Source organism: Nanorana parkeri, unplaced genomic scaffold (genome assembly GCF_000935625.1).
Source record: "Nanorana parkeri isolate BGI_ZX_2015 unplaced genomic scaffold, ASM93562v1 scaffold20, whole genome shotgun sequence".
NCBI lineage: Eukaryota > Metazoa > Chordata > Amphibia > Anura > Dicroglossidae > Nanorana > Nanorana parkeri.
Window position 1 is genome coordinate 1,114,941 of NW_017306288.1, and position 23,956 is coordinate 1,138,896.

General features: G+C 44.4%; 1 protein-coding gene across 3 annotated transcripts; it reads left to right on the top strand.

Moving 5' to 3' along the window:
• Positions 1-8,830: 8,830 nt before the first annotated feature.
• Positions 8,831-19,756, top strand: DHRS7 (dehydrogenase/reductase 7). 3 transcript variants are annotated; one of them, XM_018562599.1, is made up of 8 exons: positions 8,833-9,105; positions 10,372-10,524; positions 12,997-13,103; positions 15,394-15,633; positions 16,604-16,726; positions 17,541-17,756; positions 19,517-19,572; positions 19,608-19,750. In XM_018562599.1, exons 1-7 carry the CDS (start codon positions 8,982-8,984, stop codon positions 19,553-19,555), a joined length of 1,002 nt encoding a protein of 333 aa, XP_018418101.1. In that variant the 5' UTR covers positions 8,833-8,981; the 3' UTR covers positions 19,556-19,572; positions 19,608-19,750. The 3 variants fall into 3 exon arrangements, with proteins under 3 accessions (XP_018418107.1, XP_018418101.1, XP_018418093.1); XM_018562591.1 differs by having other exon boundaries at positions 19,517-19,756; XM_018562605.1 differs by lacking the exon at positions 15,394-15,633 and having other exon boundaries at positions 8,831-9,105; positions 19,517-19,756.
• The last annotated feature ends 4,200 nt before the right edge of the window (positions 19,757-23,956 follow it).

Below are 23,956 nucleotides of genomic sequence, written 5' to 3' on the forward strand. Positions count from 1 at the left end.
ACAGGGGTCACTGGATGATACAGGATGCACAGGGGTCACTGGATGACATAAGGTGCACAGGGGTCACTGGGTGACACAGGATGCACAGGGGTCACCGGATGACACAGGATGCACAGGGGTCACCAGATGACACAGGATGCACAGGGGTCACCGGATGACACAGGATGCAGAGGGGTCACTGGATGACACAGGATGCACAGGGGGTCACTGCATGACACAGCATGCTCAGGGTTTGGCACGAAGGACAGAGGAGACATGAGAGTTCAGTTAAGTAGTGTAGCAGAAAGGGGCTTGGTAGAAGCATAGCAACGCATTGCTCGAATGCCAAGCCATGCATCACTTTGCCAATTAGGAGAGTAAATTCAATAAATTATTGGTGTCACACCAGGAAATCTGTTGGGCTTCTTTATTAACTTTTAAAGCATGGTACAATGACTCAGCCCCCGTGTGCGTGAAACGCGTAAGCGAGGTTTCTTATTCTTTTGTCTCCTATTGTTCCATGCTTTAGAAAGTTAATACAGATGCCACATAGATTTCCTGATTTTCCATCCGTTTATTGAATTTACTATAGTTTCCAGTGACAAGCTGGACAAGCACCCGGTCCTTAGCAGGGTGTGGACTGGAGTGGCACTTCCAGACCAATCAGGAGAGCTGTCTTCTGATTGGCCATGGCTGGAGAGGTGGTGAGTATGACACACAATGTGGGGCTTTCCTAATAAAGATGGATTGAGATCCGTAGAAACGTTAACAATAAAATGCTGATATTTTGACTTATCTCCTCAGCATCTTGAGTGCCTTTATACCTACTTTCAATTTGTGGTTGTTGTGGAATTATAAATTTGGGATTCTCTCTTTCTTGAAAGGTTTGCATTCACACAGTTATTCCATGGCCATCTTTTGCAGAAAGTGCTGCTTCATAGGGGCCACAATGGGTAAGACAAACCAGCAGCTTCACCATCCGAACTGGGGCCCTACTGGAGACCCACAGAGGTAGTCAATGTTAGGTGAGGTTTTTGAACTGAGCAGAACTCACTGTTGATTGCCCTTTTGCAGAGGGACCATTCTCTCTTCAGTAAGTATAACTGTGGCCACTGGGTTCTGAACTTGATGCATCAGATAGCAAGCAAGTAGGTGCCTTTGTCAACCAGCTTTGGGCTTGTGTTGATGGCATCAGTTTGACATTATTATTATCATACAGGATGTATATAGCGCCAACAGTTTGTGCAGCACCTTACAATATAAGGAAGCGATTACATTTACAAAACAATTCAAGATAAGATGGTAAGGAGAGCCCTGCCGTGAAGGCTTACAATCCAAAAAGGAGGGGCAAGTGATACATGAGGAGGCAGCTGTGTGGGGATGAATTGTTTGAGAACGTGATGGTTCAGTGGTTAGGTTGAGGTGGGTTTGGCTTCCCTGAGGAGATGAGTCTTTAGGGAACACCTAAAGGCAGTCAAGGTAAGAGATATACGGACAGGTTGAGGTAAAGACATCATTTTGAAATTCTTCTGTGATCACATAGAATTCATTGACTGGTGCATTTGACCAGCCAGTTGACTTCCCTCTGGCCTTCAAGCAGATTTTGCATTCCCATTGACTTATATGGAAATGCAAAACCTGCTTGAAATGAACAAAAGCCTGTTGACACAGGCCATAATATTGTCAGTAACAATACCTTTATTCCGTGTTTTAATTGCACAAAAACAACATCAACAATCTTAGTAGTTGTAACTAGCTTGTGTATTTGTGATTTGCCATTGGTATATACTTTGTAAATATGATAGAATCCTTATGATTTCCTTTCAGCTGCTCTGTTCATAGCTTTTTTATGAGAAGTAAACCCAAGTTCATTCTGGTATCTAACAGGTAAAGATGAGGATTTGGACAGACTAGCGAGGGGCGTTATGAGGACATATAGACCAATCCTTTGGAGATCAGCAATCATAAAAAAGAACTTTCGATATAGAATATGACTCCTCGCTCAAATATTGCAGATATAGGATGGCATGTTGAATCTATTAAGAACTTTTATATTCAGCATGGATCCATACCCAGATTTCAAAAGAAAAGCACAATGACATCTTCATGTAATATATATACATAATATATATAATATAAGAGTGCACGCAAAAGGATGGAAATGAAGAGGGATCCAAAATGTTTTTGCATACTGGTCAACCTCTGTACTGCTCGTCTGTCACTGGTACATCTGTTGTCCATTTTTTACAGTAATGTGAATTCATCCTCTCCATGTGAATAATCTTTTTATCATTTTTGAACATTAGACAATTCTCTACAAGTGACTCAGCACGTGGCTTATGATTGCTTACTCATGTTTGAGCGTTAAGGGTATGAAGGGTACATTCCCATTCTGTGTTTTGTTGTATTGCCAGTGTGGTGCATTACAAATAAAACACTGCTTACTGTATCTTCAAAGCAGTTTCCACTTTCTATAGGCATGAATGGTAATGCACGTAGAACACATCATAAATGGAGGGCAGCTTTTATGAGGAGATGTGCTGTAAACATAGCCTAACCCTGCATGTCACAGATTATTGCCAATTTTGGATCAAATGCTTTCCTAGCATAACTTGGCCATGAATAGCCAGCCAGGGGCAGATCACACATTTTGCAGTATTATAGTACAATCTCCTTTAGGTTGTCAAACATCTATGTGAAGTGAGGGCCTATCTGATTGTATATAAACTGAAAGATTGTTAAAGTAGGCCCACAAACGTTATGGCCATTGTTAAATTTATAGGACATACCAAGACTGTACAGATCCCAAATCAATGTGTGTGGTTATCCTGTATAAAGTAAAGGTCTTGCCTAAGAGCAAAAACATGAGACGTTTGCTATTACCTTTATTAGCCAGAAAATACTTCAGTGTGCCCCTTTGAATTTAGTATCACTATGTTTAGTATCACTATGTTATTATTAAGTCTTACTATCTGGTCTTCTCTTGGAAAATAGTCCAAAGAGTCCCCATATTAACCACTGAGGCACTCCCACTGGATAGGTGATGGTAGCAGTTGGCAGGGCTTAGCCATACCTCCCAACTCTTTTAGGCTACATTCACACATAGCGTTTGCGGTTCCGCCACGGTTTTCCATGTGGAAGACCGTGCAGGACAAAAACGCTAATATTTTGAAATCTGTGCAGATGTTGCTCGTTTATGGCTATTAAATAGCTGCGAACGTGCGAAATCGACTGGATTATCGTGCTTGGACTATTATGGGGGCCACGTGGTATGAAACCGCAATGGTCTGAACGATGCACATTGCAGTGCATTGAATTCCCTATGTAGAGCGGGTCTGTGCGCATCTGTACAGCCAAATACACACGGACAACCGCTCAGGTGTGAATGGAGCCAAAGAGGGACCATTTCCAGTACAATGTATTTAGGTAATGGACACCCCCCACCACATTTGCAGTTATGTGGACCATTAAGACTTCATATGCCAAAAAAGACTGGTTAAACCAGAATTAAAAACAGAATTTTTTTTTTTTTTCCACCATTACTTTTCCTTAATTAAGAGATATGATGAAGGTATGGTGCAGAATAACACTTCTCGTAGTTATATAGAACCTTTTCATAGATATCTGTACATAAGATCAAAAAGAGGGACAACTGCGGAGGAAAGAGGGACACAGGTATTTGGTCCTGAATGAAGAACAGTTGGGAGGTATGGCAAAATCAGGTCTCTGGAACACAGTGAAACTAGTTTCCTCATATGTAGGGATTCAGATGTAGGAAAGTCAGAGGACCCACTAAAATCATACCAGCCACCTCGTGATATCTGCCTTAAGGCAGGACTTCTATTAAAACCTCAAAATGGCAACCAGGTCTACTTTGAGACTTTTATGACTGTGTTTCCTCTCAGTACCGCCGACTGTGTATACAGAAGCCCTGGAAAAATCCTTTAGTGCTTTCAGTGTATGCCAACAACATGAATGAGCAAAATGAAAGACACTCATTCACCAGCTGCCTTTATTCTCACTTTCTTTTGTTTGTGTTGGTGGAGAGTCAAAGATTTCTCCTTATGGGTATGCTTGGGCTACAGTCAAGCCAGGATTGTGGATGGCAGGAGGTATTTCATCACTCTGTACAAGCCGGATGGCTAGGTATTACAGTTCCCATTTACCAAACCATGATGGTCTTTGGCAGTATGCAAACCCTAACAATGATCTTCTCTTATTTATTTCCCTTCTGGGCTGTTAAAAGTACCATTGCAAGCATTTTTTTATATCTGTTCAGTAAGGGCAAACAATACCTGTTGAACCTGCCACAAATCTATTGTTTTCCTGCTTCCTGTGCACTCTGCAGTCATATCTCAAATGTTATAAGGTGTGTGTTAGTACTACAGAACACCTCCCATCTATGTTATAGAGATGAGGAGATAACTAGGATTTCTGTAGTCCTCGCACATTTTTAGTCCTAGGGTGACAATGCAGCAACTCCATGTACTGTATATGGTACAGTGTGTGAGCAGTGTTACCTTAGGACAGGATGATCCTGGAACTGTGATATTTGGAACTGTGGTAAGAAAGCGCTGGACCCGTGTGGTTATTCTTTTGGTATTTCTCACCTAACAGTTGTTAAGTGATGTGAATATGTGTGTTCTGGCTGACTGGTAGGCAGCTTCCACAAACCAAAGGATCTCCATAGTATCCTTGGCTCAGCAGTGAACACAGTATATGTTGAAATTAAAGCACCACACCAGTTAAAATAGTCCAGATACAACTTTATTCTATTAGGGTCAGGGGACATTCAACTAGAGTAGCCAATACGTTTCAGGGGTTCAAAACACACCCCCTTCATCAGGGCTTAATGAGAGAATTATTATATAAGTACTACAGTTCCTGCGGTTGAAAGTTATATTGAGTTGTGATGGGAGTTGTCACTGGCAAGACTACCAGGTGAAAATTAAGAGGAAAAAAAAGTTTAAAAAGAAGAAAGAAAACAAGTTCAGCCACCAAATGTAAAGAATGGTAAATTGTAATACATATATATATATATATATATATATACACACACAGACACTATGGGGTCTATTTATGAATCTTCCTCCCAGCCATATGCTGGCCGAATGCTGTTCCCATTAGATGGAGTTGAGGAGCATAGGAACTTCTTATGTTCCTCGTCTCCATCTCGTGGTGGAAATGGTATTTGAACGGCATTTGCACAGCGTATGGCTAGGCAGAAGATTTATAAATAGACGCTTATGTATCCTAGGGTGACAATACCTACTAAGTTTAGCTGCAGCATTGTCACCCTTTCCTATGCATTGGATTACAAGCAGGCATACAAATGCATGCCACAATCCTATGTGCCCTAAGGTGACAATACCGATGCAGTTCAGCTGTATTGGCACCCATTCCTGCGCATTGGATTGTAAGTGTATCCTTAGACACTAAGGGGTCTATATTTATACATCTTTTGCCCAGCCATATGCTGGCTGAATGCCACTCGCATGCCATTCCTGCAACTAGGTGGAGCGGAGGACCATAGGTAATCCTATGCTCCTCAACTCCATCTAGAGGTGAGCATGGAATTTGAAGGGCATTTGCCCAGCACATGGCTGGGCAGAAGGTTTATAAATAGACGCTTATGTATCCTAGGGTGACAACATCTACTAAGTTCAACTGCAGCACTGTCACCCTTTCCTGTGCATTGGAGGTGAAATGTGTACAAAGTGAAGGGAAAACTGTTATTTTGTTACAAAAAAATTGCAGCAATGCGTTTTTGCTTACAGCTCTCCATGCTTTTGTGACAGCTTAATTCTTCTTTACGTTCTTATTTAAATTTCCCAGTTCTGGCCTAACCGAGCCACTTGCAAACATTTCTGCAGTTCTTTTCCAGAGATTAAACATTTTTGTGCTTTATTGAATATAATCTGGCAGCGGATGAATATAATCTTTTAATCCAATTTATGTAATCACCACTACAGCAGCCTGGGAGCCTTCTACCAAGGTGCTTTCAGCACTGTGTCACTTGGCCTGCTCTGTTTAAGCACAGATTAAACAGGGATGTCTTGCCTTACCCACCTTACATACAAATGACTTTGTCAGTGTGTACATACTACACACTGGAGAAAAAAAATTCCCAGAAAGTACTGAAAAGTCTTTTGATTGTTTTATACAGTCGTACAAATGTAGTTTATCATCAGTCTGTATAGTTAAAGGCTAAGTTTACCTTTCTGACGACTTTTCATGTTACACCCATATACAGGTGTAACAAGAATCCTTTCACAGGATTTGTGAATGGGGAAACTGCAAGTCCCATCAGCTAGCACAGCAGAGTGACCTGTAGTTTTAAATGGAATACAAGTGCAGTGACTTCACCTCACTTGTAGTCCATTGACATTTTACCCCCTATTCCTGTTACAGAACATGGACGGGAGGAAGAGTCTGCTGGAGCCAGAGCGTTGCACCCAGGATCCACTAATCACAGTTGCACGTAGAAGTGATTTGGGCACCTGTAAAGCTGCCTGATATCCCCCCACCCCCAACTGATCAGCTTCAGAGGGCTGGAAAGGTGACATTAGGGCTCTAATAGGCCCCTGATGTCTCCTTAAAAAGGGCCTGGTATAAATATGTCCTGTTGCACTCCTTACCAAATCCAAAGACTAAACCTGTAAGATCAGGCGGGTACTTGAAATGACGATGGGTGGCACCGTGAATGTCACATAGAGTCCAGTAACCTCACCAGCACACCATTAAACATGAAAAAAAAAATGATTTAATGACACACACTCGTCATTCAAATGCAAACATTTTCGGGGCCTCACACAGTCCCCTTCATCAGGCTTCATCATTCTGAGCCTGATGAAGGAGACCCTGTGAGGCCCCAAAAACGTTTTCATTTGAATGACAAGTGTGTGTCATTAAATTGATTTTTTTCACGTTTAATGGTGTGCTGGTGACGCTACTGGACTCTTAAAAAGGGCCTGTCACCAGTAACTTGCTATCACAAATTATTATCCTTATTATACAGGATTTATATAACGCCAACAGTTTGAGAAAGCGCATTACAATATAAGGAAGACATTACAATCACAATACAATTCAAGACAGGATGTTAAGGATGGCCCTGCCCGCAGGGCTTACAATTTAAAAGGGAATGGGGGACATCAGCTTCCTATGCGACAGCAATAAAGTTAAGTGTAAAAAAAAAAAAAGTTTAAAAATGTAAAGTTGAATAAAATAAATAACCCCCCTAAAAATGTTAAATCCCCACTGCCCCCGTGTATGCACACATATAAATGGAAACACATGCATCAGGTACGTCTACGTATTAAAATCATGTTTGTGCCACACATGTTGGGTATGACCGTGCACGCCCGAGGTGAGAACAATAATTATAGGCTTATAATTTATAGTTAACTCTAAATGAAAAACCTGTGCAGGCTTTTAAAGTGTCACCCATTAAAGATATAAAGTGACATTAAAGCCAAAATCCCCCCCATCAATGCTAGTGTCAGAACTTACCTTAAATGACGCCTCTTGATCCGATCATCTGCTTCTTTCCAGTAGTTTCCAGGAGTCCCTCGAGTACTCGTGCCGGTCTCTGATCCACCGCAGACTCCTGTCTCTTCCTGTACCACGGGGTCTGTGTGGGTGCATGCTGCGTGCATTGGCCTACCCTGTGTCTCTCCTCTTCTCCCGGCCGAAGATCTATACTGCGCATGCCTCTGCTCCATGATCCTTTGCGGCCTCCCAGGAATCTTCAGATCTTCGAATGGGAGCGCGCGGCGGAGACACAGGTAAGTTTTAACCCTTTTGTAAACTTTTTTTATTTGATTGTTTTTGCATATATCTACTGCTTGCTAGCAGTAGATATATGCAAAAAACAAAAACACGAGGGTTTCATTATCCTTTAAGGAAGCAACATTTTTTTGCCGTTTCAGAGACGCACACAGTTTTGAGCCTTGACATGTTTGCCTTCTATTTACTCGGCGCAACCACCGCTTTTATATTTCACCAAACAATTGGGTAATGGGTATTATATTGTGTTTGTGTGCTATAGAATTCATTTAAACCACTGAACCATCACGTTCTCAAACAATTCATCCCCACACAGCTACCTCCTCATGTATCACTTCTCCTTCCCTTTTAGATTGTAAGCCCTCAGGGGCAGGGCCCTCCTTACTAACTTGTCTTGAATTGTATTATGATTGTAATGTCTTCCTTATATTGTAAAGCGCTGCACAAACTGTTGGCGCTATGTAAATCCTGTATAATAATAATGATAATAATTTAAATAACTGTTTTTTTTTTTAAATGAAAATTTCTATTTGATAAACGGTTGCGCTAATATCGGGTGCCATGAAATACTGCTACTGCCAACATTTGATTCTACCACAGGGACTGGCAACCTCAGCCCTCATGCTGTGGTAGAACTACAAGTCGCATGAGGCATTGCAAGACTCTGACAGCCACAGGTGTGACTCCAGGAGACACGATAGTAGTTGGAGTGCCTGAGGTTGCCTATCACTGTTCTACGGGGTCTCTGCTTTCAGAAAATATAATTATAATTTTCACGCCTAAAATGTGCATTTTAATATGTGTGCAAAAAAAAATGTATATTAAATAAAAACAGCTCTGGCAGAGAAAGGGTTAATGTCATTTAGATTGCAATGTCAGCCGATACGTGCAGCACATGACAAGGGTTGCTGCTGCTCTTGTTGGTTAGTATCTCGCACAGACAGCACTGGCATAGATAGAAATACTAGTTGAGCAAGTCCTGCTGAGCACGCCTTTATGTAACACACACAGAGAATGAGAGCCTTGCACAACTTCCTCTATGTAGAGTGAAAGAGGAGGAGATTGAGCAGCAGAGAGCCCTCCTGTTCCTTTAACAGAGGAGGAAAAGGACAAAGCCACATACTATGCATCAGAGGCAGCGAATCCCATAGAGAGACAGCCAGAAGACCACCCCTCTTGTGTGACCTGCTGCGTGGGTGGAAGCTGCAGGCAGCATGGCTCTGCTTATCCTACTGATGCTCTGCTGCCTCGCCTACTTTCTCATACAGATCATCAGGTTTATTAAAGCCGATGCAGATTTAACTTTGCTGTGGGCAGAGCGGTTTGGCCACTCACCAGGTAATTATCGCACGCTGCTGAGAAATCGACCTAACTCAGCTAAACCTTAAAATGCGCTACAATGAAAGCGTATTTCCACTTTTTGTAGTCAGTTTGGGATAAAACTTATTTCATATTTGTCACACAGCAGAACTTATTTTTCTTTTAAATGCTACTTGCATAAAACATGGGTGAAAAGTTGTTCCCTGTACTGAGTTTTGCTAATGGCAGCGGCATCACTTGGGGGGTGCGGATCGCAGGGGGTGACACCAGTGCGCCACCAGGTCCTGGTCCGCTCCCAGAGCCCGGGGAGACGGGACTATTTTATCAGCATGGAAAATTAAAGGATAACTATGGGTTTAAGGCTTTTCCCCATAGTTCTCCTTAGGGTAACGGGAGGACACAAACTAGCGTCCTCCCATCACCCTAGGCTCAGTATACTGAGACGCTGAAGCGGATCCCGACAATTGTGCCGGGATCCGCCCAGCTGCGTGACTGACAGCTGGCTCTGCCTATCTAGAGACAGAGCCAGCTGTACCCGCCCCATCCGTTCCGCCAGTCAGCGCTGGCGGATCGGAGCGGGGGGAATCCAGCCCCTCCCCTGTCACGGCAGAGAGCCGTGACAGGATCGAGAGGTGAGCGAACGCCGGTATGTGTTCCCTCACCTCCCAATCTACTGAGCCGACCTGTGACAGTCTCATTGTCACAGGTCGGCTAGAACTATGAGGTGAGTGAAAAGCACTCACCTCATAGTTCTCCTTTAATTCAAGAGTGGGGAGCAGGCCAGAGGGCGTCCATTTTCCGATCTGCTCTGTGTGATCAGTGAGACAAAGGTGCCCATACACTCGCCGAATTTCGGCCAGTTTTTATTGTACCAGACAAAATTTGCACAGTGTGTGGGACTGTCGGCTCCCTTTCAGCCGGCATTCCTTGATCAGCTGATCGAAGGAGACGGCTGGCTAATCTTCGTATGATCAGAGCCATCAGCCAATGAGCTGCCGTCTCTGATCGGGTAGTCTGACAGGTGGCGGCGGCACCTGTCAGAATACAACGTAAATACCGGCGATTCCTCGATCGACACGCTGTTTGTGTTCATGGAGGAATTGCATACATTTTTTTCATTCAGCCCGCGGGTTGAATGAAAAAGAATTGATAGGTGTATGGCCAGCCTATGAGCTCTGATTGGTTACTGTAGGAGACTGTGTGTTGCTAAATAAAGTTCAATGTATGTCAAAAATGATGTTTACGTCCAAATATATGTATCGTAAAATCTCATTTATCTTGTAGAAAGTAAGTTCCGCGGCAGCGTTGTGTGGGTGACCGGCGCGTCCAGCGGCATCGGCGAGGCGCTATGTTACCAGTTGGCCAAATTAGGTGCCCAGCTTGTCCTGTCCTCCAGACGTGAGGCTGAGCTGCTGAGGGTGAAGAAGAAATGCATTGGTTTGTATAATCCACTTCCTGTCCTGTTGTGTTTTTATCTAGCTATTTATTTATTAATTTCCTTTGTAATCAAATATCAGAGTGCTCAGGAGCCGTAGACTACAGCTGAGGCGTCATATAATGTTTCTGTGTCTGACTGCCATGGTTGCTGCACCGAATGTTACAGATAACTTCCCAAGCTACAGCCAACATTTTTTAGTTATAGAGAGTAGAGAGGGATTAGAACCCCTGTCACATTTTAATTGCTGTCTGTGTCTTCATTATAGCAGGGATCCCAACCTGAAATAAGTCATTTCAGGGAGGTTCCCTTCTCATTTCAGGGAGGTGTCCTCTGTCAACCCCCCCCCCCTCTCCACAGGGGGGCGCAACAACAAGGAAGAGAGCACCCCCCTGAAATGATGGCAGATAGCAAAGAAGCTAATGCTTCCCTTGCTATCTGCTGTTTTTTTAGTGTTCTGACAGCTGCTGCCGGTTCGGTAAACTGTAAAAACCCAGAAAAAACGGCATAGGAACTAATAGCTAGATTGCTATTGGCTATTTCAATTTGCAATAGCCAATAGGAACTGGCTATCGCACATTTGCTGCTGTCAGTCAGCAGAGGTGGACCTGATGGAGAACTTCAGGTCCACCGCTGCTGAATGACAGCAGCAGTGGGCGGGTGCAATAGCTAGTCTGCCGTTTTTGTTTTCGTCTGACTAACGGGCGCCGATGTCAGAAAAAAAAAAAAAACCAGCAGGGAAAGGTTTACTCTGTTACATCGAGCAGAGTAAACCTTTCCGGGAGAAAATGTTTCTCACCCGGGTGTCTGGGAGCCGCTATCTAATAGCGGGAGACTCCCGGAACACCCGGGAGAGTTGAGATGTCTGTTATAGTCTCTCGATGACACTAGGTCAAGTGATTTTTCCGTTGGTATTTCCTGTGGCGGTGGCTATGGGACAGGAAGTGAAGGGAAATCTCCCCAATGGGACACAGATGACAATCTGACAGGGATTATAATAAGCCTCCCTTAGGGCCTGTTCACACCAGGTCCGTGCATTAATCAGATCAACGCATGATACTGCGCAACGCACCTACTGTGCTTAAGAGCTCATTCACATGGACATAGAAGGAATGCAAGCACCGCATTTCATGTGTAAAATCATTGTAGCCGTGTATATGCGCACATTAAGTCAGTATGCGTTTTTATATGTTTGGCAAAGCAAAGTATTGCGGTACTGGCTGCCTGTTACAGTGCGGTTGAGCGCATTGCGGATGGGAGGTGAACTTGGGGTGCCATTTAAATGAATAGCAACATTGCGTTTCCATGGCAGGTGCGTTGCTTGGTAACCCATGGCAGGTGCGTTGCTTGGTAGCATTTGTTAATTGCACAGAACCATGCGAGTAAAGCATGGATATGGTGTGAGTCCTCACTCTATCCAAAGCTAAAAAAAAGTTTCCGCTTTAGTTCCACTTTAAGAAGAAGGGCATATATATTTGGGATGGGCCAGTGGTGGAGGAATTATGTGTAATGTCTGGTTTTCCACCGGCCACATTAAACAGGAAGCTGTCTTAATTTCCTGCTGCGGGTCTAATACTTGTTACGTAAATGCCCAGCGCTTCATCCAAGCCTACAACCCAATATTTAACGTGACCTTGTGTTCTAATAAACATTAGACCAGGGGCAGGCAACCTCCGAACTCCAGCTGTGGAGAAACTCCAAATCCCAACATGCCTCTGCCTCTGGGAGTCACGTCTGTAGCTGTCAGTCTTGCAAAGCATCATGGAACTTGTAGTTCTACCACAGCTGGAGTGTCAAGGTTGCCTGCTTCGGTTGTATGGCTTATGAACTGGGTGGTGCTGGAGGACCTGCAGTACTCCACCCAATGGGGTCCCAGTTTGAATCTTATCCGGGGCCACCGAAAAAGGCTCTGCAGATGAGGCAGGGAGAAAAATATAAACTTCTCACCCGTGTCCTTTCCTGATAACACTTTTATAAGTCTCAGTATGAGATTTTCAGTCCTGGGAGTATACACGTCACACGTTTTCTTCATCTTTTCCCGTTTTTTGCCCTGTGTTACTTTCAGTGCCAATTTACAGATTGTGGAGCAAATAGGACTGGAAAAGCAATGAGGGGGATTTATCAAAACTGGAGCAGAGAGAATCCGGTCACCCATGACAGCCAATCAGCTTCTGTCTTTTATTTTCAAAATCTTAACTGAACAAAGAGGAAAGAGAAGCTGGTTGCCATAGACAACTGCTTCAGATTCTGTCTGCTCCAGTTTTGATAAATTGCTCCCATTGTTTTTGTTACCCATGGCAACTAATCACAATTAATAAGGAGTGACCGATCACGTTCCTATCGCTACATTAGAAATGATGAAATCTCATTGATTGCTCGGAGTAAAAATTCCATATTTCCTGTTTCCCACTTTTTTTTTTGTAAATCAGCTCTGTATACTTTTATTTAATATATTTGTGGTTTGTTTTCACCAGAGATCAGCGGCTTGGAAGACAAAGATGTATTAGTTGTTCCCTTGGACCTAACCAACATAAGCGCCCACAAGGCAGCAACAGACAAGGTGGTGGAACATTTTGGCAGGGTGAGCGCTCTGTAAATATTCTACTGTAACCTCCTGTGTGTGTGAGACAATTGCTCTGTATCAGGGGGGTGGGCAACGTCGGCCCTCCAGCTGTGGTACAAATGCCGTCATGCCTCTGGCCTTTGGCTGTCAGTCTTGCAATGGCTCATGGGGCTTGTAGTTCCACAACAGCTGGAGGCCGGAGTTGCCCACCCCTGTTCTGTATGATGGACAATGGCTATATATGGTGGACAGGGGTTGTGACGCACACAAGCAGGCCCGTGCTCTTCACTTGTTCATGAACTAAATCTCAATGTAGTGTTCTGCTTTATGAACGCTGCAATTAAAATGGGCCGGTTACCCTTGGCAAGGAATACAACTAATAATTATACGTAACTGGTCATTATGGGGAACAGCACCTGCTGTATGCTCCAAAATGTAGGGCCTGTTCAGACCAGATACGTTGGGGTTGCACCTTGGGCACTTTTTCCATCGATGCACAGATAAGGACAATTTGTTTCAATGGGTACAGTTCACACCACTACGCTGCCATGGTGTGCACTGAGAACTAGAATGGCATGTTGTATGTTTTTTCAGGGCAGACCGGTGTGAGGCGGTATAACTGCATTGCACCTTGTTGTGCCGATTGAACTTCATGACATGTAATTCACATTTAAATAAAGTTCTAACAAAAAAAAGTAAACAGTGCGATGCACCAGGATAGGCGCGTCAGGAGTGTGCCTGTCATCGCACACCAGCAACTGAATGTTCAGCACTGCTTGCTGGTGTGAATGGGCCCTTAGGCAACTCCGGCCCTGCTAAAAACTACAAATCCCAACGTATCTCTGCGAGTCATGCCTGTAACTGTCAGCACTGCAATGCCTAATGGGACTTGTAGTTCCACAACAGCTGGAGGGCCAGAGTTGCCCACCCCTGCCATGCAATGGGCAGAAGTGTTGGCACCTAAATATAAGTTGTTCAGATTATTACACTGGGAGTAAAAAAATGTAATCTTTCAATGTCTTTCAATTCCAAAATCAGCCCTATGGCTGGGCACAGTGGCCCTAAGGCTATAGCCTGCAGAGGGAAAGGGGCAGCTGTATAGGTACTGGCCGCACATTTTCTGTACCAGTTTAGTGATCTTATATTAGCTCCTTTGCATGTTCAGCATACCGTGTTTCCCTGAAAATAAGACCTACCCCGAAAAAAAGACCTAGTACTAAGACCTAGTTGTGACCATTGCCAGGGCCGGTGGTGGCATAAGGGGGAACTTAAAGGAGAATTATGAGGCAAGTGATTTTCACTCAGCCTCATAGTTCTAGCCGACCTGTGACAATGAGACTGTCACAGGTCGGCTCAGTAGATCGGGAAGTGAGCGAACACATAACGTCGCTCGCTCACTTCTCCATCTATCCCTCCAGAGAGCCGTGACTGTCACTCATGGCTTCCTGCAGGGATTCCCCCCCCCTCCCCACTCCTATCCTCCATCGCTGACTGGCGGAACGGATGGGGAGGGGGCAGGCACAGCTGGCTCTGCCTCTGGATAGGCAGAGCCAGCTGTCACTCACACAGCTGTTTGGATCCAGACAGCATTGTCGGGATCCGTTCTGGCTGCGGCATCTCAGTATACCGCGAGCTACAGCTCGCAGTATACTGAGCTTTGGGTCACGGGAGAACGCTAGTTTGTGTCCTCCCGTGACCCTCAGGAGAACTATGGGGAAAAGCCCTAACCACATAGTTCTCCTTTAAAGAGCCGCGGGAGAGGCGGCAGAGAATCAGCGGTGCCAACTAAGCCAGTGCTAGAGGAAGCAAGGCAGCAGCGGAGGGAGCAGAGCCGCATAAGCTGATGCTTCCCCTATAGCGCCGGCTCCTGTCGCAGGCGGAGTGATACCAAATGCACTCCGCCTGTGAGGAATCGATAGTGAAAGCGCGCTTTGCTCATTCTGGCCAGGGATTGGTTACCAAATTGCTCTTGGAAAGGTACGGCACCCCTGATTGCCCTGATCACCCTGTTTTTGTACATGAATACAGGTAGACTGCTGTACATGAATAAGTGTGGATTGTTGTACATTAAAAAAAAAATAAGACCTACCCCGAAAATAAGACCTAAAAAAATATAAGAGAGTGTTTTATTTTCGGGAAAACACGGTAGAATGAGCAAGACAGGAAAATGTTCCATGTGGAAGAGCTGATCCCAGCAGAGGAGTGTTTCTTTGCGTGCCAAAGGTTGCGTGTGTGCAGGCTCCAGTGATAAAAATCTGTCCCTGGCCCTTCTGTGTTACCGTTCTAGCTGTGTATGTTCTCCTTCCAGGTTGATATCCTGCTGAATAACAGTGGAAGATCCCAGCGCTCCCTGTGTCTGGATACAGATCTGGATGTGTTTCGAGGGTTAATGGAGATTAATTACTTTGGGACTATTTCTCTGACTAAGCATGTCTTACCCCACATGATAGAAAGGAAGAAAGGGAAGATTGTCACTATCAGCAGTGTGACCGGCTTTATCGGAGTGCCTCTGTCCACCGGATATGCTGCCAGCAAGCATGCCATTCAGGTAAGCTTTATATTGAGGGAGTTCAGCGGGGTGAGTAATGGGAGAGTAAGGGGGTCACCTTGGGCAGGTGAACACTATTTTCTGGACCAGATCTGGAACGCAGTGCATTGCGTTTTGCCGTGTTTTTACCACGATTTTGCCGTGTTCTGGAGCCTTTTTTAAAATTAGCTTAAAATGGGCTTTCCGGTGCTTTCCAGTGCCTTTGTATGCTTATGCGTTTCCATGCGTTCCAGTGCATTCCAGACCAGACATAATGAGACATGCAGGGCTCTGTCACACCATCAAGAGTGCGTTCCAGTGCGTTTGGCCACTGGAACGCAAACCGTACGGCTCACTTTCTTTTGAGGCGAGAGGGGGCATGGCGGTGCAACCAGAGGCTGAACGCGCTGGAATGCAGAGTTTGTGATTGGAACCGGCCCGCAGTAGTTTTCTGCTCTGGTCTGGAACTGACTGCGATGGTGTGAACAGAGGCCAGAAATAGCATAAGGATACATTAGGTTGCAATCTGGTCTGGAGATGATCTGTATGTGGTGTGAATGGGCCCTCAGGGCTTGTTCACAGCATGTCCAGACCAGATCCGGACCAGAACAGTTTTTGTCCCCACCTGAAATGTATCCCAATGTATTCCTATGGTATTTCTGAGCTCTGTTCACACCACCTGTTCCCATGCGGGGAAAGAAAATGCTACATGCCCTAATTTTTCTGGTCTGTAACACATGTAAAGGCATAAAAAATGCATACAAATGCACTGGAACGCACCTGAAAGCCCATTTTAAGCTTTTAAAAAAAACCAGCACCGGAAAACGTCAAAAAAGCACTGCACTGCGTTTGCAGATCTGCTCTAGATCTAGTCCGGTGTGAACATAGCCTCATACCGCAGAACTGAATGTTTATTTGTGCTGGATGCCACCATTGTGATGGGATATACCATGTAATGAAATCATTGTGTGGCCTTTTTTTTTTCTCGCAGGGCTTCTTCAACAGTCTCAGAATAGAACTTGGATGCTATCCAGGTATAACAGTCAGCAACATATGCCCCGGACCCGTACAGTCAAACATTGTGCAAAATGCTTTTACTGAACGGTCAGATCAGGTACGCTTTTTATCTGAAAGTGAAATATTTGTCACATGCCTTAAAGAAGACAGCAGCAGAGGGCGAGTGCAATAGCCAGCTTGCTATTGGATATTGCAAATTGAACTAGCCAATAGCAATCAAGCTATGCCTTCCTGTGCTTTTTTTTATTCTGAGGGCAGCAGCTGTCAGAATACTAAAAAAAACCCCATTGCTTTCTATGCTATCTGCCATCAATTCAGTGGGGTGCTCTCCCCCTCCCTGAAATGTGAAGGGCACCTCCCTTAAATTGCTTTCTTCAGGTTTGGATCCCTGTTTTTACAGCTATCTGTATCCTCATTAGAAACATTTAATCTCAATTCCTGTCCTTGAGACAACTAAGTGAGAGGAAATCTACCCCTAGGAAGGGAAATTTACTCCTGTAAGAGTGGTAATGGGAAAAAGGTGTCTCCACTGAAGTTTTATCACCAATCCTTGTTTCCGTGACAACCCAACATTTTCAAAATCCAATTGTCACAGGGACAGAAAGTGAGGTGAAATCCTCTGAACAGGGGCACACACAGCAAAACAAACGTTACAGGGGGTTAATTATTTCCTATGCTATCTAAAACGAAAAAAAAATTTTGGCTGGAGTTGCACTTAAAAAATGAGCCTGGTCCAACTTACATACAAATTCAACTTAAGAACAAACCTAGAGTCCCTATCTTCGTAACCCGGGAAATGCCTGTACTACTCTATTAAATAGCAGTTTACGATATAAATAAGGACACCTGTTCATTTTTACTTCACACGTCGAGAAACAACCATCAATAATACGTTGCTTTTTATGTTGCAGAATTTCGGATCTTCAGCAGATCAGTCTTACAAAATGTCCGCAGAGCGATGTGCCCGCCTGACTTTGGTGACGGCTGCAAATGACCTAAATGAATCCTGGATCTCGGACCATCCCTATTTACTGATATGTTACATCTGGCAGTACGCGCCTACCTGGGCGTGGTGGATAACAGGGAGAATCGGTCAAAAGAGAATAGAGAACTTTAAAAGTGGAGTGGTATGTGCGCCTCATAAAATCCAAATGTATCATTCAAAGGTGAACTCCGAGCGGATATGAAACATGCAAACGAATGCAGCTCTGTAATCTTTAAAACATCCTTATGTGTATTTTTAAAAAAATGGAAGCAGTGCAAGTACCAGAATGTAACTTGGTAGTAGCTGCTTGCAATCTCTGTACAGCAGAGCTGAGTGGGAGAGGGAAGAGCAGCACAAGGAGCCAATCAGTTGTACTGCAGTGCAGGGAGCATGCGAACGTGCGAATATTCGCCTATAGATTTCACCTATATAGTATTCGCCTCGGCTCAATGCTCCCTCGGCCAATCAGGAAGTATCGGGCTAGGCATTGGAGCTTTTGGGCAAGTACAAGTACTCGCCCAAATACTCGGCATCAGCACCGATACTAGTATCGGTATCGGTGCATCCCTACAACTGACCAGGCCCGGCGCTACCGCAAGGCAAGGGGCCACCTGAGGGAGCTGCAGGGTGAGGGCGGAAAAAACAGGGCATTTTGACAAGTACTTGTACTTGCCAAAATGCCCCGATGCTTGCGCTATGTTTTTCTTTTTTCCACTTACCTTCGGTGCGGGAGAGCAGCGGCGAGTCAGCGCTGGTCCGGTGGGAGGAGCTCCAGGTGGGGTCCTAATTTAGCTGGCCGGCGACTGCCAGAGGATCCCGACACACGCGGCACCACTGGCAGTCGCCGGCCAGCTAAAGTAGGACCCCACCTGGAGCTCCTCCCACGCTACAGGGGGTCGGGGAAGGGGGTTCGGGGATGCAAAAATGCACCTTGCCTGTGTAGGCAAGAATCCTAGCACCGGCCCTGCAACTGACCATAGAAAATCTGCAGAAAATCTATAGGCGAATGGCCAGCTTTAAGCAGGAAATGTATGTAGTTCATAGGATTGAGATCTTGAGATAATGATTGTGGGTCACCATTCATGTTACAATCTGACCATAAAATCTATGTACAGTCTCCTTTAGATCTACCAAAACTATGTAATATAAGGGTCTACCCAAACTATTCAATCAATTTATATCCAATCAAGCATGCCCTTGTACTACATACTTGTTGGTGGACCTAAAGGAGATTGTACAGTCCAAATGTAATGTGTGCAGTGAGCCATATGAATGCGATCTGAAGTTACATTCTTATGTAACTGGGAGGCCCCCTCATGCGAGTGCGCCACTTACAGGTGAGGACTGGTGCACTCGATTATGGATATGGAAGCAGCAGGAATGCTTTTGATGCTTACAGATTTTATATGGGGACTCAAGGACAAGTACGATAACCCAGGGATATGCCACACATTTCACCTTCAGCTCTGAAGCAGAGCTCTGAGCATGCGCCCTCCTGCCTCTCACAATGCAATGCCTCAGAAAGTAATGATTTGCATACAGCACACACTTGGGTTCAGGGGCCCCTAGGTGATGACGCAGAAGATTTCAGAACAAACCAAAGTTCCTTGTAGCACCCGCTACTAGCATGTTCACACAGCTGATATTTAACCAGTTGCCGTCCGCCCGTAGTAGAAAAACGGACGGACGGCACTGTCGCATTCGCGGGTTGCCGTCGGCATTTTTTACAGGTACACTTTCAGACTTTTTCGCCTGGTATTACATATGCACCATTTGCCTAATTTTATGCGCTGTGACTAATATGATGATGTCAGCGGCTGTCTGATTTAGCCGATATCTGAGATATTTTTACCGCTCTGTGCTTTTGTGTGCGTTTTAATGTCATTTTTTTCTCTCTTTCAGGATGCAGATTCTTCCTATTTTTCAAAAAAGACTTCCTAACAGACGTCTGTGTACCATACCGCGTTACTATTTCTGGAGAGCAGCCTGTCATTACTGTGAGCCGGAAGGTGTTGTGTGAATGAATAACAGGGCTTGCTGCATATTACCATTTTCCTTTCTCAGCTTTATGTGAATGAGACTTTTGTGTTCCTAGATATAGTACCATTATCTGGTCTATATATCTCCATGTCTATATGAACAGGTTACTGTCAAATATAAACACTAGTGGAATTACTAATTCTTCTGCTCAATCTTTGCTTTCCATTCCAATTTTAACAAATCATCCTAATACCCCAATGATTACTAATGCCTTAAGGCTCCATACACAATGGGGTTCTACTGCGGCAAATTCACTAATGCTAGAAGGGTCCATACACAATGGTGGCCCTACTGCAGCAAATTCACTAATGCTAGAAGGCTCCATACACAATGGTGGTCCTACTGCAGCAAATTCACTGATGCTAGAAGGCTCCATACACAATGGTGGTCCTACTGCAGCAAATTCACTGATGCTAGAAGGCTCCATACACAATGGTGGTTCTACTCCGGCAAATTCACTGATGCTAGAAGGCTCCATACACAATGGTGGTTCTACTCCGGCAAATTCACTAATGCTAGAAGGCTCCATACACAATGGGGGTTCTACTGCGGCAAATTCACTAATGCTAGAAGGCTCCATACACCATGGTGGTCCTACTGCAGCAAATTAAGTAATGCTAGAAGGCTTCATACACAATGGTGGTTCTACTCCGGCAAATTCACTAATGCTAGAAGGCTCCATACACAATGGGGGTTCTACTGCGGCAAATTCACTAATGCTAGAAGGCTCCATACGCCCTGGTGGTCCTACTGCGGCAAATTTACTAATGCTAGAAGGCTCCATACACAATGGGGGTTCTACTGCGGCAATTTCACTAATGCTAGAAGGCTTCATACACAATGATGGTTCTACTGCGGCAAATTTACTAATGCTAGAAGGCTTCATACACAATGGTGGTTCTACTCCGGCAAATTCACTAATGCTAGAATGCTCAATACACAATGATGGCTCTACTGCAACCTCAAAGGGTATATTTAAAAAGACCGACAATAGGACTTTCACAAACATTCCCTTGCAAAAAACCATCCAGGTCCATGGGCTTTGAATGGGAGTAATTTATTCTCCAGCACCACATTGTTTGCTTTATAAATAGATCCCACAGAGTTTGCTGCAGTGTAATACAGAATGGATATGAGCCCAAACAAAAAAAAAAAATGCAAGATTTCAGTATGTGTAGCACATTGTGATCACCTAGAATCACATCAGTAGTATGGTTCAGGCCTTGTTTAGACAGGCGGCGGACTCCACTGCCCTGTGAAAAGCGATCCACATTGGATAGCTTTTCACAGAGTGGGTAGAGCAGCAGGTGCCAGTGTTCAAAAGGCGATACTGAATGTATGTTTTTAGATCCCAAGGGAGTTCTTTCATTAACCTACCATGCCGCGGCACAGTCCCATTCACCTGTATGGTTGTCCAATGTATAAAGCAATGTCTGGCCACAATACTACCATTGCAGTGGGTGGCTAAAGAGCAGTAAAACCATGGATCATCCACCTGATTTTACCACCCCTCTGAATTGAGGCCTAACCAGAAACCTTGAGAAGAAGTGGTAATGCATGCAAACGCCCATTCTTCCTAACATAATATGCGTGTTAAGTTGCGCGTTACCATGTGTTGCGTTCAGGCTGCCCACTCAGCACAGGGGGATGAAAAAAAGTACATGCACCTTTTTTTCCCCCTGACGCTGTGCACCACAAATATTGGTAGTGCAGTAGCTTACGCTGTGGTGGGATGCAGTGCAAGTGCATTGAGGTGCCATTAAAAACTAATGGCATCACAATGCACCAACACATGGTCTGGTGTGTTACCACAATGCATAGGTATGAAGCCATCAACAGGATACCTGCCCTGAATTAAATCCATCCTTCTTAAAGTGGAACCGAACTAAAAAAGTGCTTTGTAATATGGGAAATGTAGAAATGGTAATTGTGCCTAAGCAGTGCGCCCTGAAAGAAATGACATTTTGTCTGGAATTCCTTTTGAAAAATAGCTGTGCACTTCCTGGTACGTGAGGGTTCCGAGGCACATTTGTGCCTACAGCCACATAGCTGTATATCTGCATTGCGAGATCTCAATGACTTGTACCTCTGACTGCTAGGCTCAGAAGATTTCGAATGAGATTTGGTGATGTCACCTCTGTGCAGCTCACTGTTCTCCTTGCTATAGGTTCTGACATGAGAAAGCAAAGTCATGCCTCTACTGAGATGGCCGCCCCTACACAGAGACATAGTGTAGAACAAGGCGTGGTACGTCACAAAAAGGGAAGGATAAGCTGCAGGGAGACCACAGGCAGTGCTGGAGACTAGTCCTATGTCCTCTGCCTGACATTTTTTGGGAGTTAATTTCTCCTTTAAAGGTGGAATCATTCTTGTATTTGTTTAAAGAAAAACATGGTAGGCTCTCTAAAGTAGCAAAGAAATGTGGCTGCAGGTGTAATGAGCTCTACAAAAATCTGTCCAGACTTAAGGGAGAACTATGAGGTGAGGGATTTCCACTCATCCTCATAGTTAGAGCCGACCTGTGACAAAGAAGCTGTCACAGGTGGGCTCTATCGATCGGGAAGTGAACAGAAACATGCCGTCGATCTGCCTACTTCCCGATCATCTCCCTGCAGTGAGTGGTGGCTGTCAGTCACTGCACCCCGCAGGGATTCCTACCTCCCTCTCCGATCCTCCAGAGCTGAGTGGAGGAACGGACGGGGAAGAGGGCGGGCACATCTGGCTCTGCCTCTATATAGGCAGAGCCAGCCGTCACTCACGCAGCGGGGTGGATTTCAACAATATTGTCGGGATCCGTCCTGGCTGCAGCTCTTTACTGAGCTTTGGGTTTCGGGAGGAGGTTAGTCTATGTCCCCCCATGACCCTAAAGAGAACTACGGGGAAAAACACTTACCCCATAGTTCTCTTTTAAAGAGTACTTAAACCCTACAAATTACCTTCTCTTATTTTGTCCCTTTTCGTCTATTAAAAATAACATTGAAATCGTTTTGTTATATCTGTTTGATAAGTGCAAAAAAAACCTGTTCATCCTGCCAGAAATTATGTAAGCTAATCATTACTGTGCCTTTTGCTTGTGTAATATTCTTATCACTTATTATTTCTAGTTTATTATGGACTACATAACCCCTCACCTGCAAAAGAGGCGAGGGAAGATGTTTGTTGTCCTGTAAAAAGGCGGTAATGTTGATTCTTCATAGGTACTGTATGAAGACTTAGCACTTTAACCCTGGGACAGGAAGTGTGTTACTGGTATGATTGCCAGGCGAAAATATAGAAAAAAGGTATGTTAAAAAAAGAAAGAAAACTAATGCAGCCACCACATTTACGGAATGGTAAGCTACAATTTGTTGCACTTTTGTTATTGGGTTTAAATATGCTTTAAGCCTGTAAGCCAGCCAAGAGGCCCTGGATGAGAATTTATTTTTCTTTGCTGTGCCTTCAAGCTTGTTCTTCATTGCTACATATGTACAGTATCGTATGTCTGCATGGTTGGTTCTTTGTACTAGCGCTTTGTTGTGGTTCTACATATATTTGCACATGTATGCATCTGTTTTTACTTTCATAAAAAAAAAAATTTGTTTTCGTTCAGCCCATGTTGCTGCCTCAGAGGACTGAGTGCTGTTATTGTGAACTGCTACTGATGCGCGCATTGTGAAATCGATCGCGTTGCTGAATCGACACTGCCTGTTATTTGCTCTTTGCCTTGCACAATTATTCTACGCAGTTCATTCTTTGCTTCATTTGAGTTTGACGTGCCTGGCCTACAGGCTGCTTTAATGTTTATTCTGAAGAAGGTGCTTTAAAAACGAAACTCTAGGCAAACAGCCAAATGCACAGATGAAATACATATATGGGCGATGTTTTACCCGGTCAGCCCACAGCCTCTGATTGGACAGTGATGGAGAAGCAGCAGGCAGAGGTGTTTGTCAGCACATGTGCATGCATCATCCCTCATTGGCTAATACTTCCTCTTCCTCTACTGTAGTTGTATTAAAAAGGAACACACATGAGAAAAGGCTAACAAGTCAAATTCAGGTACTGAAATAAAAAAAAGATGATTTTTTGGGATTGTATACATTACTTCATTAATGTCATTTTTTATTTCTACCCGGAGATAACTTGATGCTGCTGATTTTCTAGGGTCTGACTGTTCACAAACAACTCAAACCTTCTATCAATGGATACTAAAGAGTTTAGATGTGTAATAACGATTAATTTAATTCAAGGGTCACCCCCCTCAATATTGGACACACAGTGACTCTGTGTCACGTACCTGGTGGAGCTTGAGATGACGAGGGCGGC

Bases quoted from the DNA above. Each gene is read 5' to 3' on its own strand.
- DHRS7 (XM_018562591.1), top strand. From the start codon at position 8,982: ATGGCTCTGCTTATCCTACTGATGCTCTGCTGCCTCGCCTACTTTCTC. The intron at 15,634-16,603 runs GTAAGCTTTATA...TTTTTCTCGCAG, and splicing joins CCAGCAAGCATGCCATTCAG to GGCTTCTTCAACAGTCTCAG. The intron at 16,727-17,540 runs GTACGCTTTTTA...TTTATGTTGCAG, and splicing joins TTACTGAACGGTCAGATCAG to AATTTCGGATCTTCAGCAGA.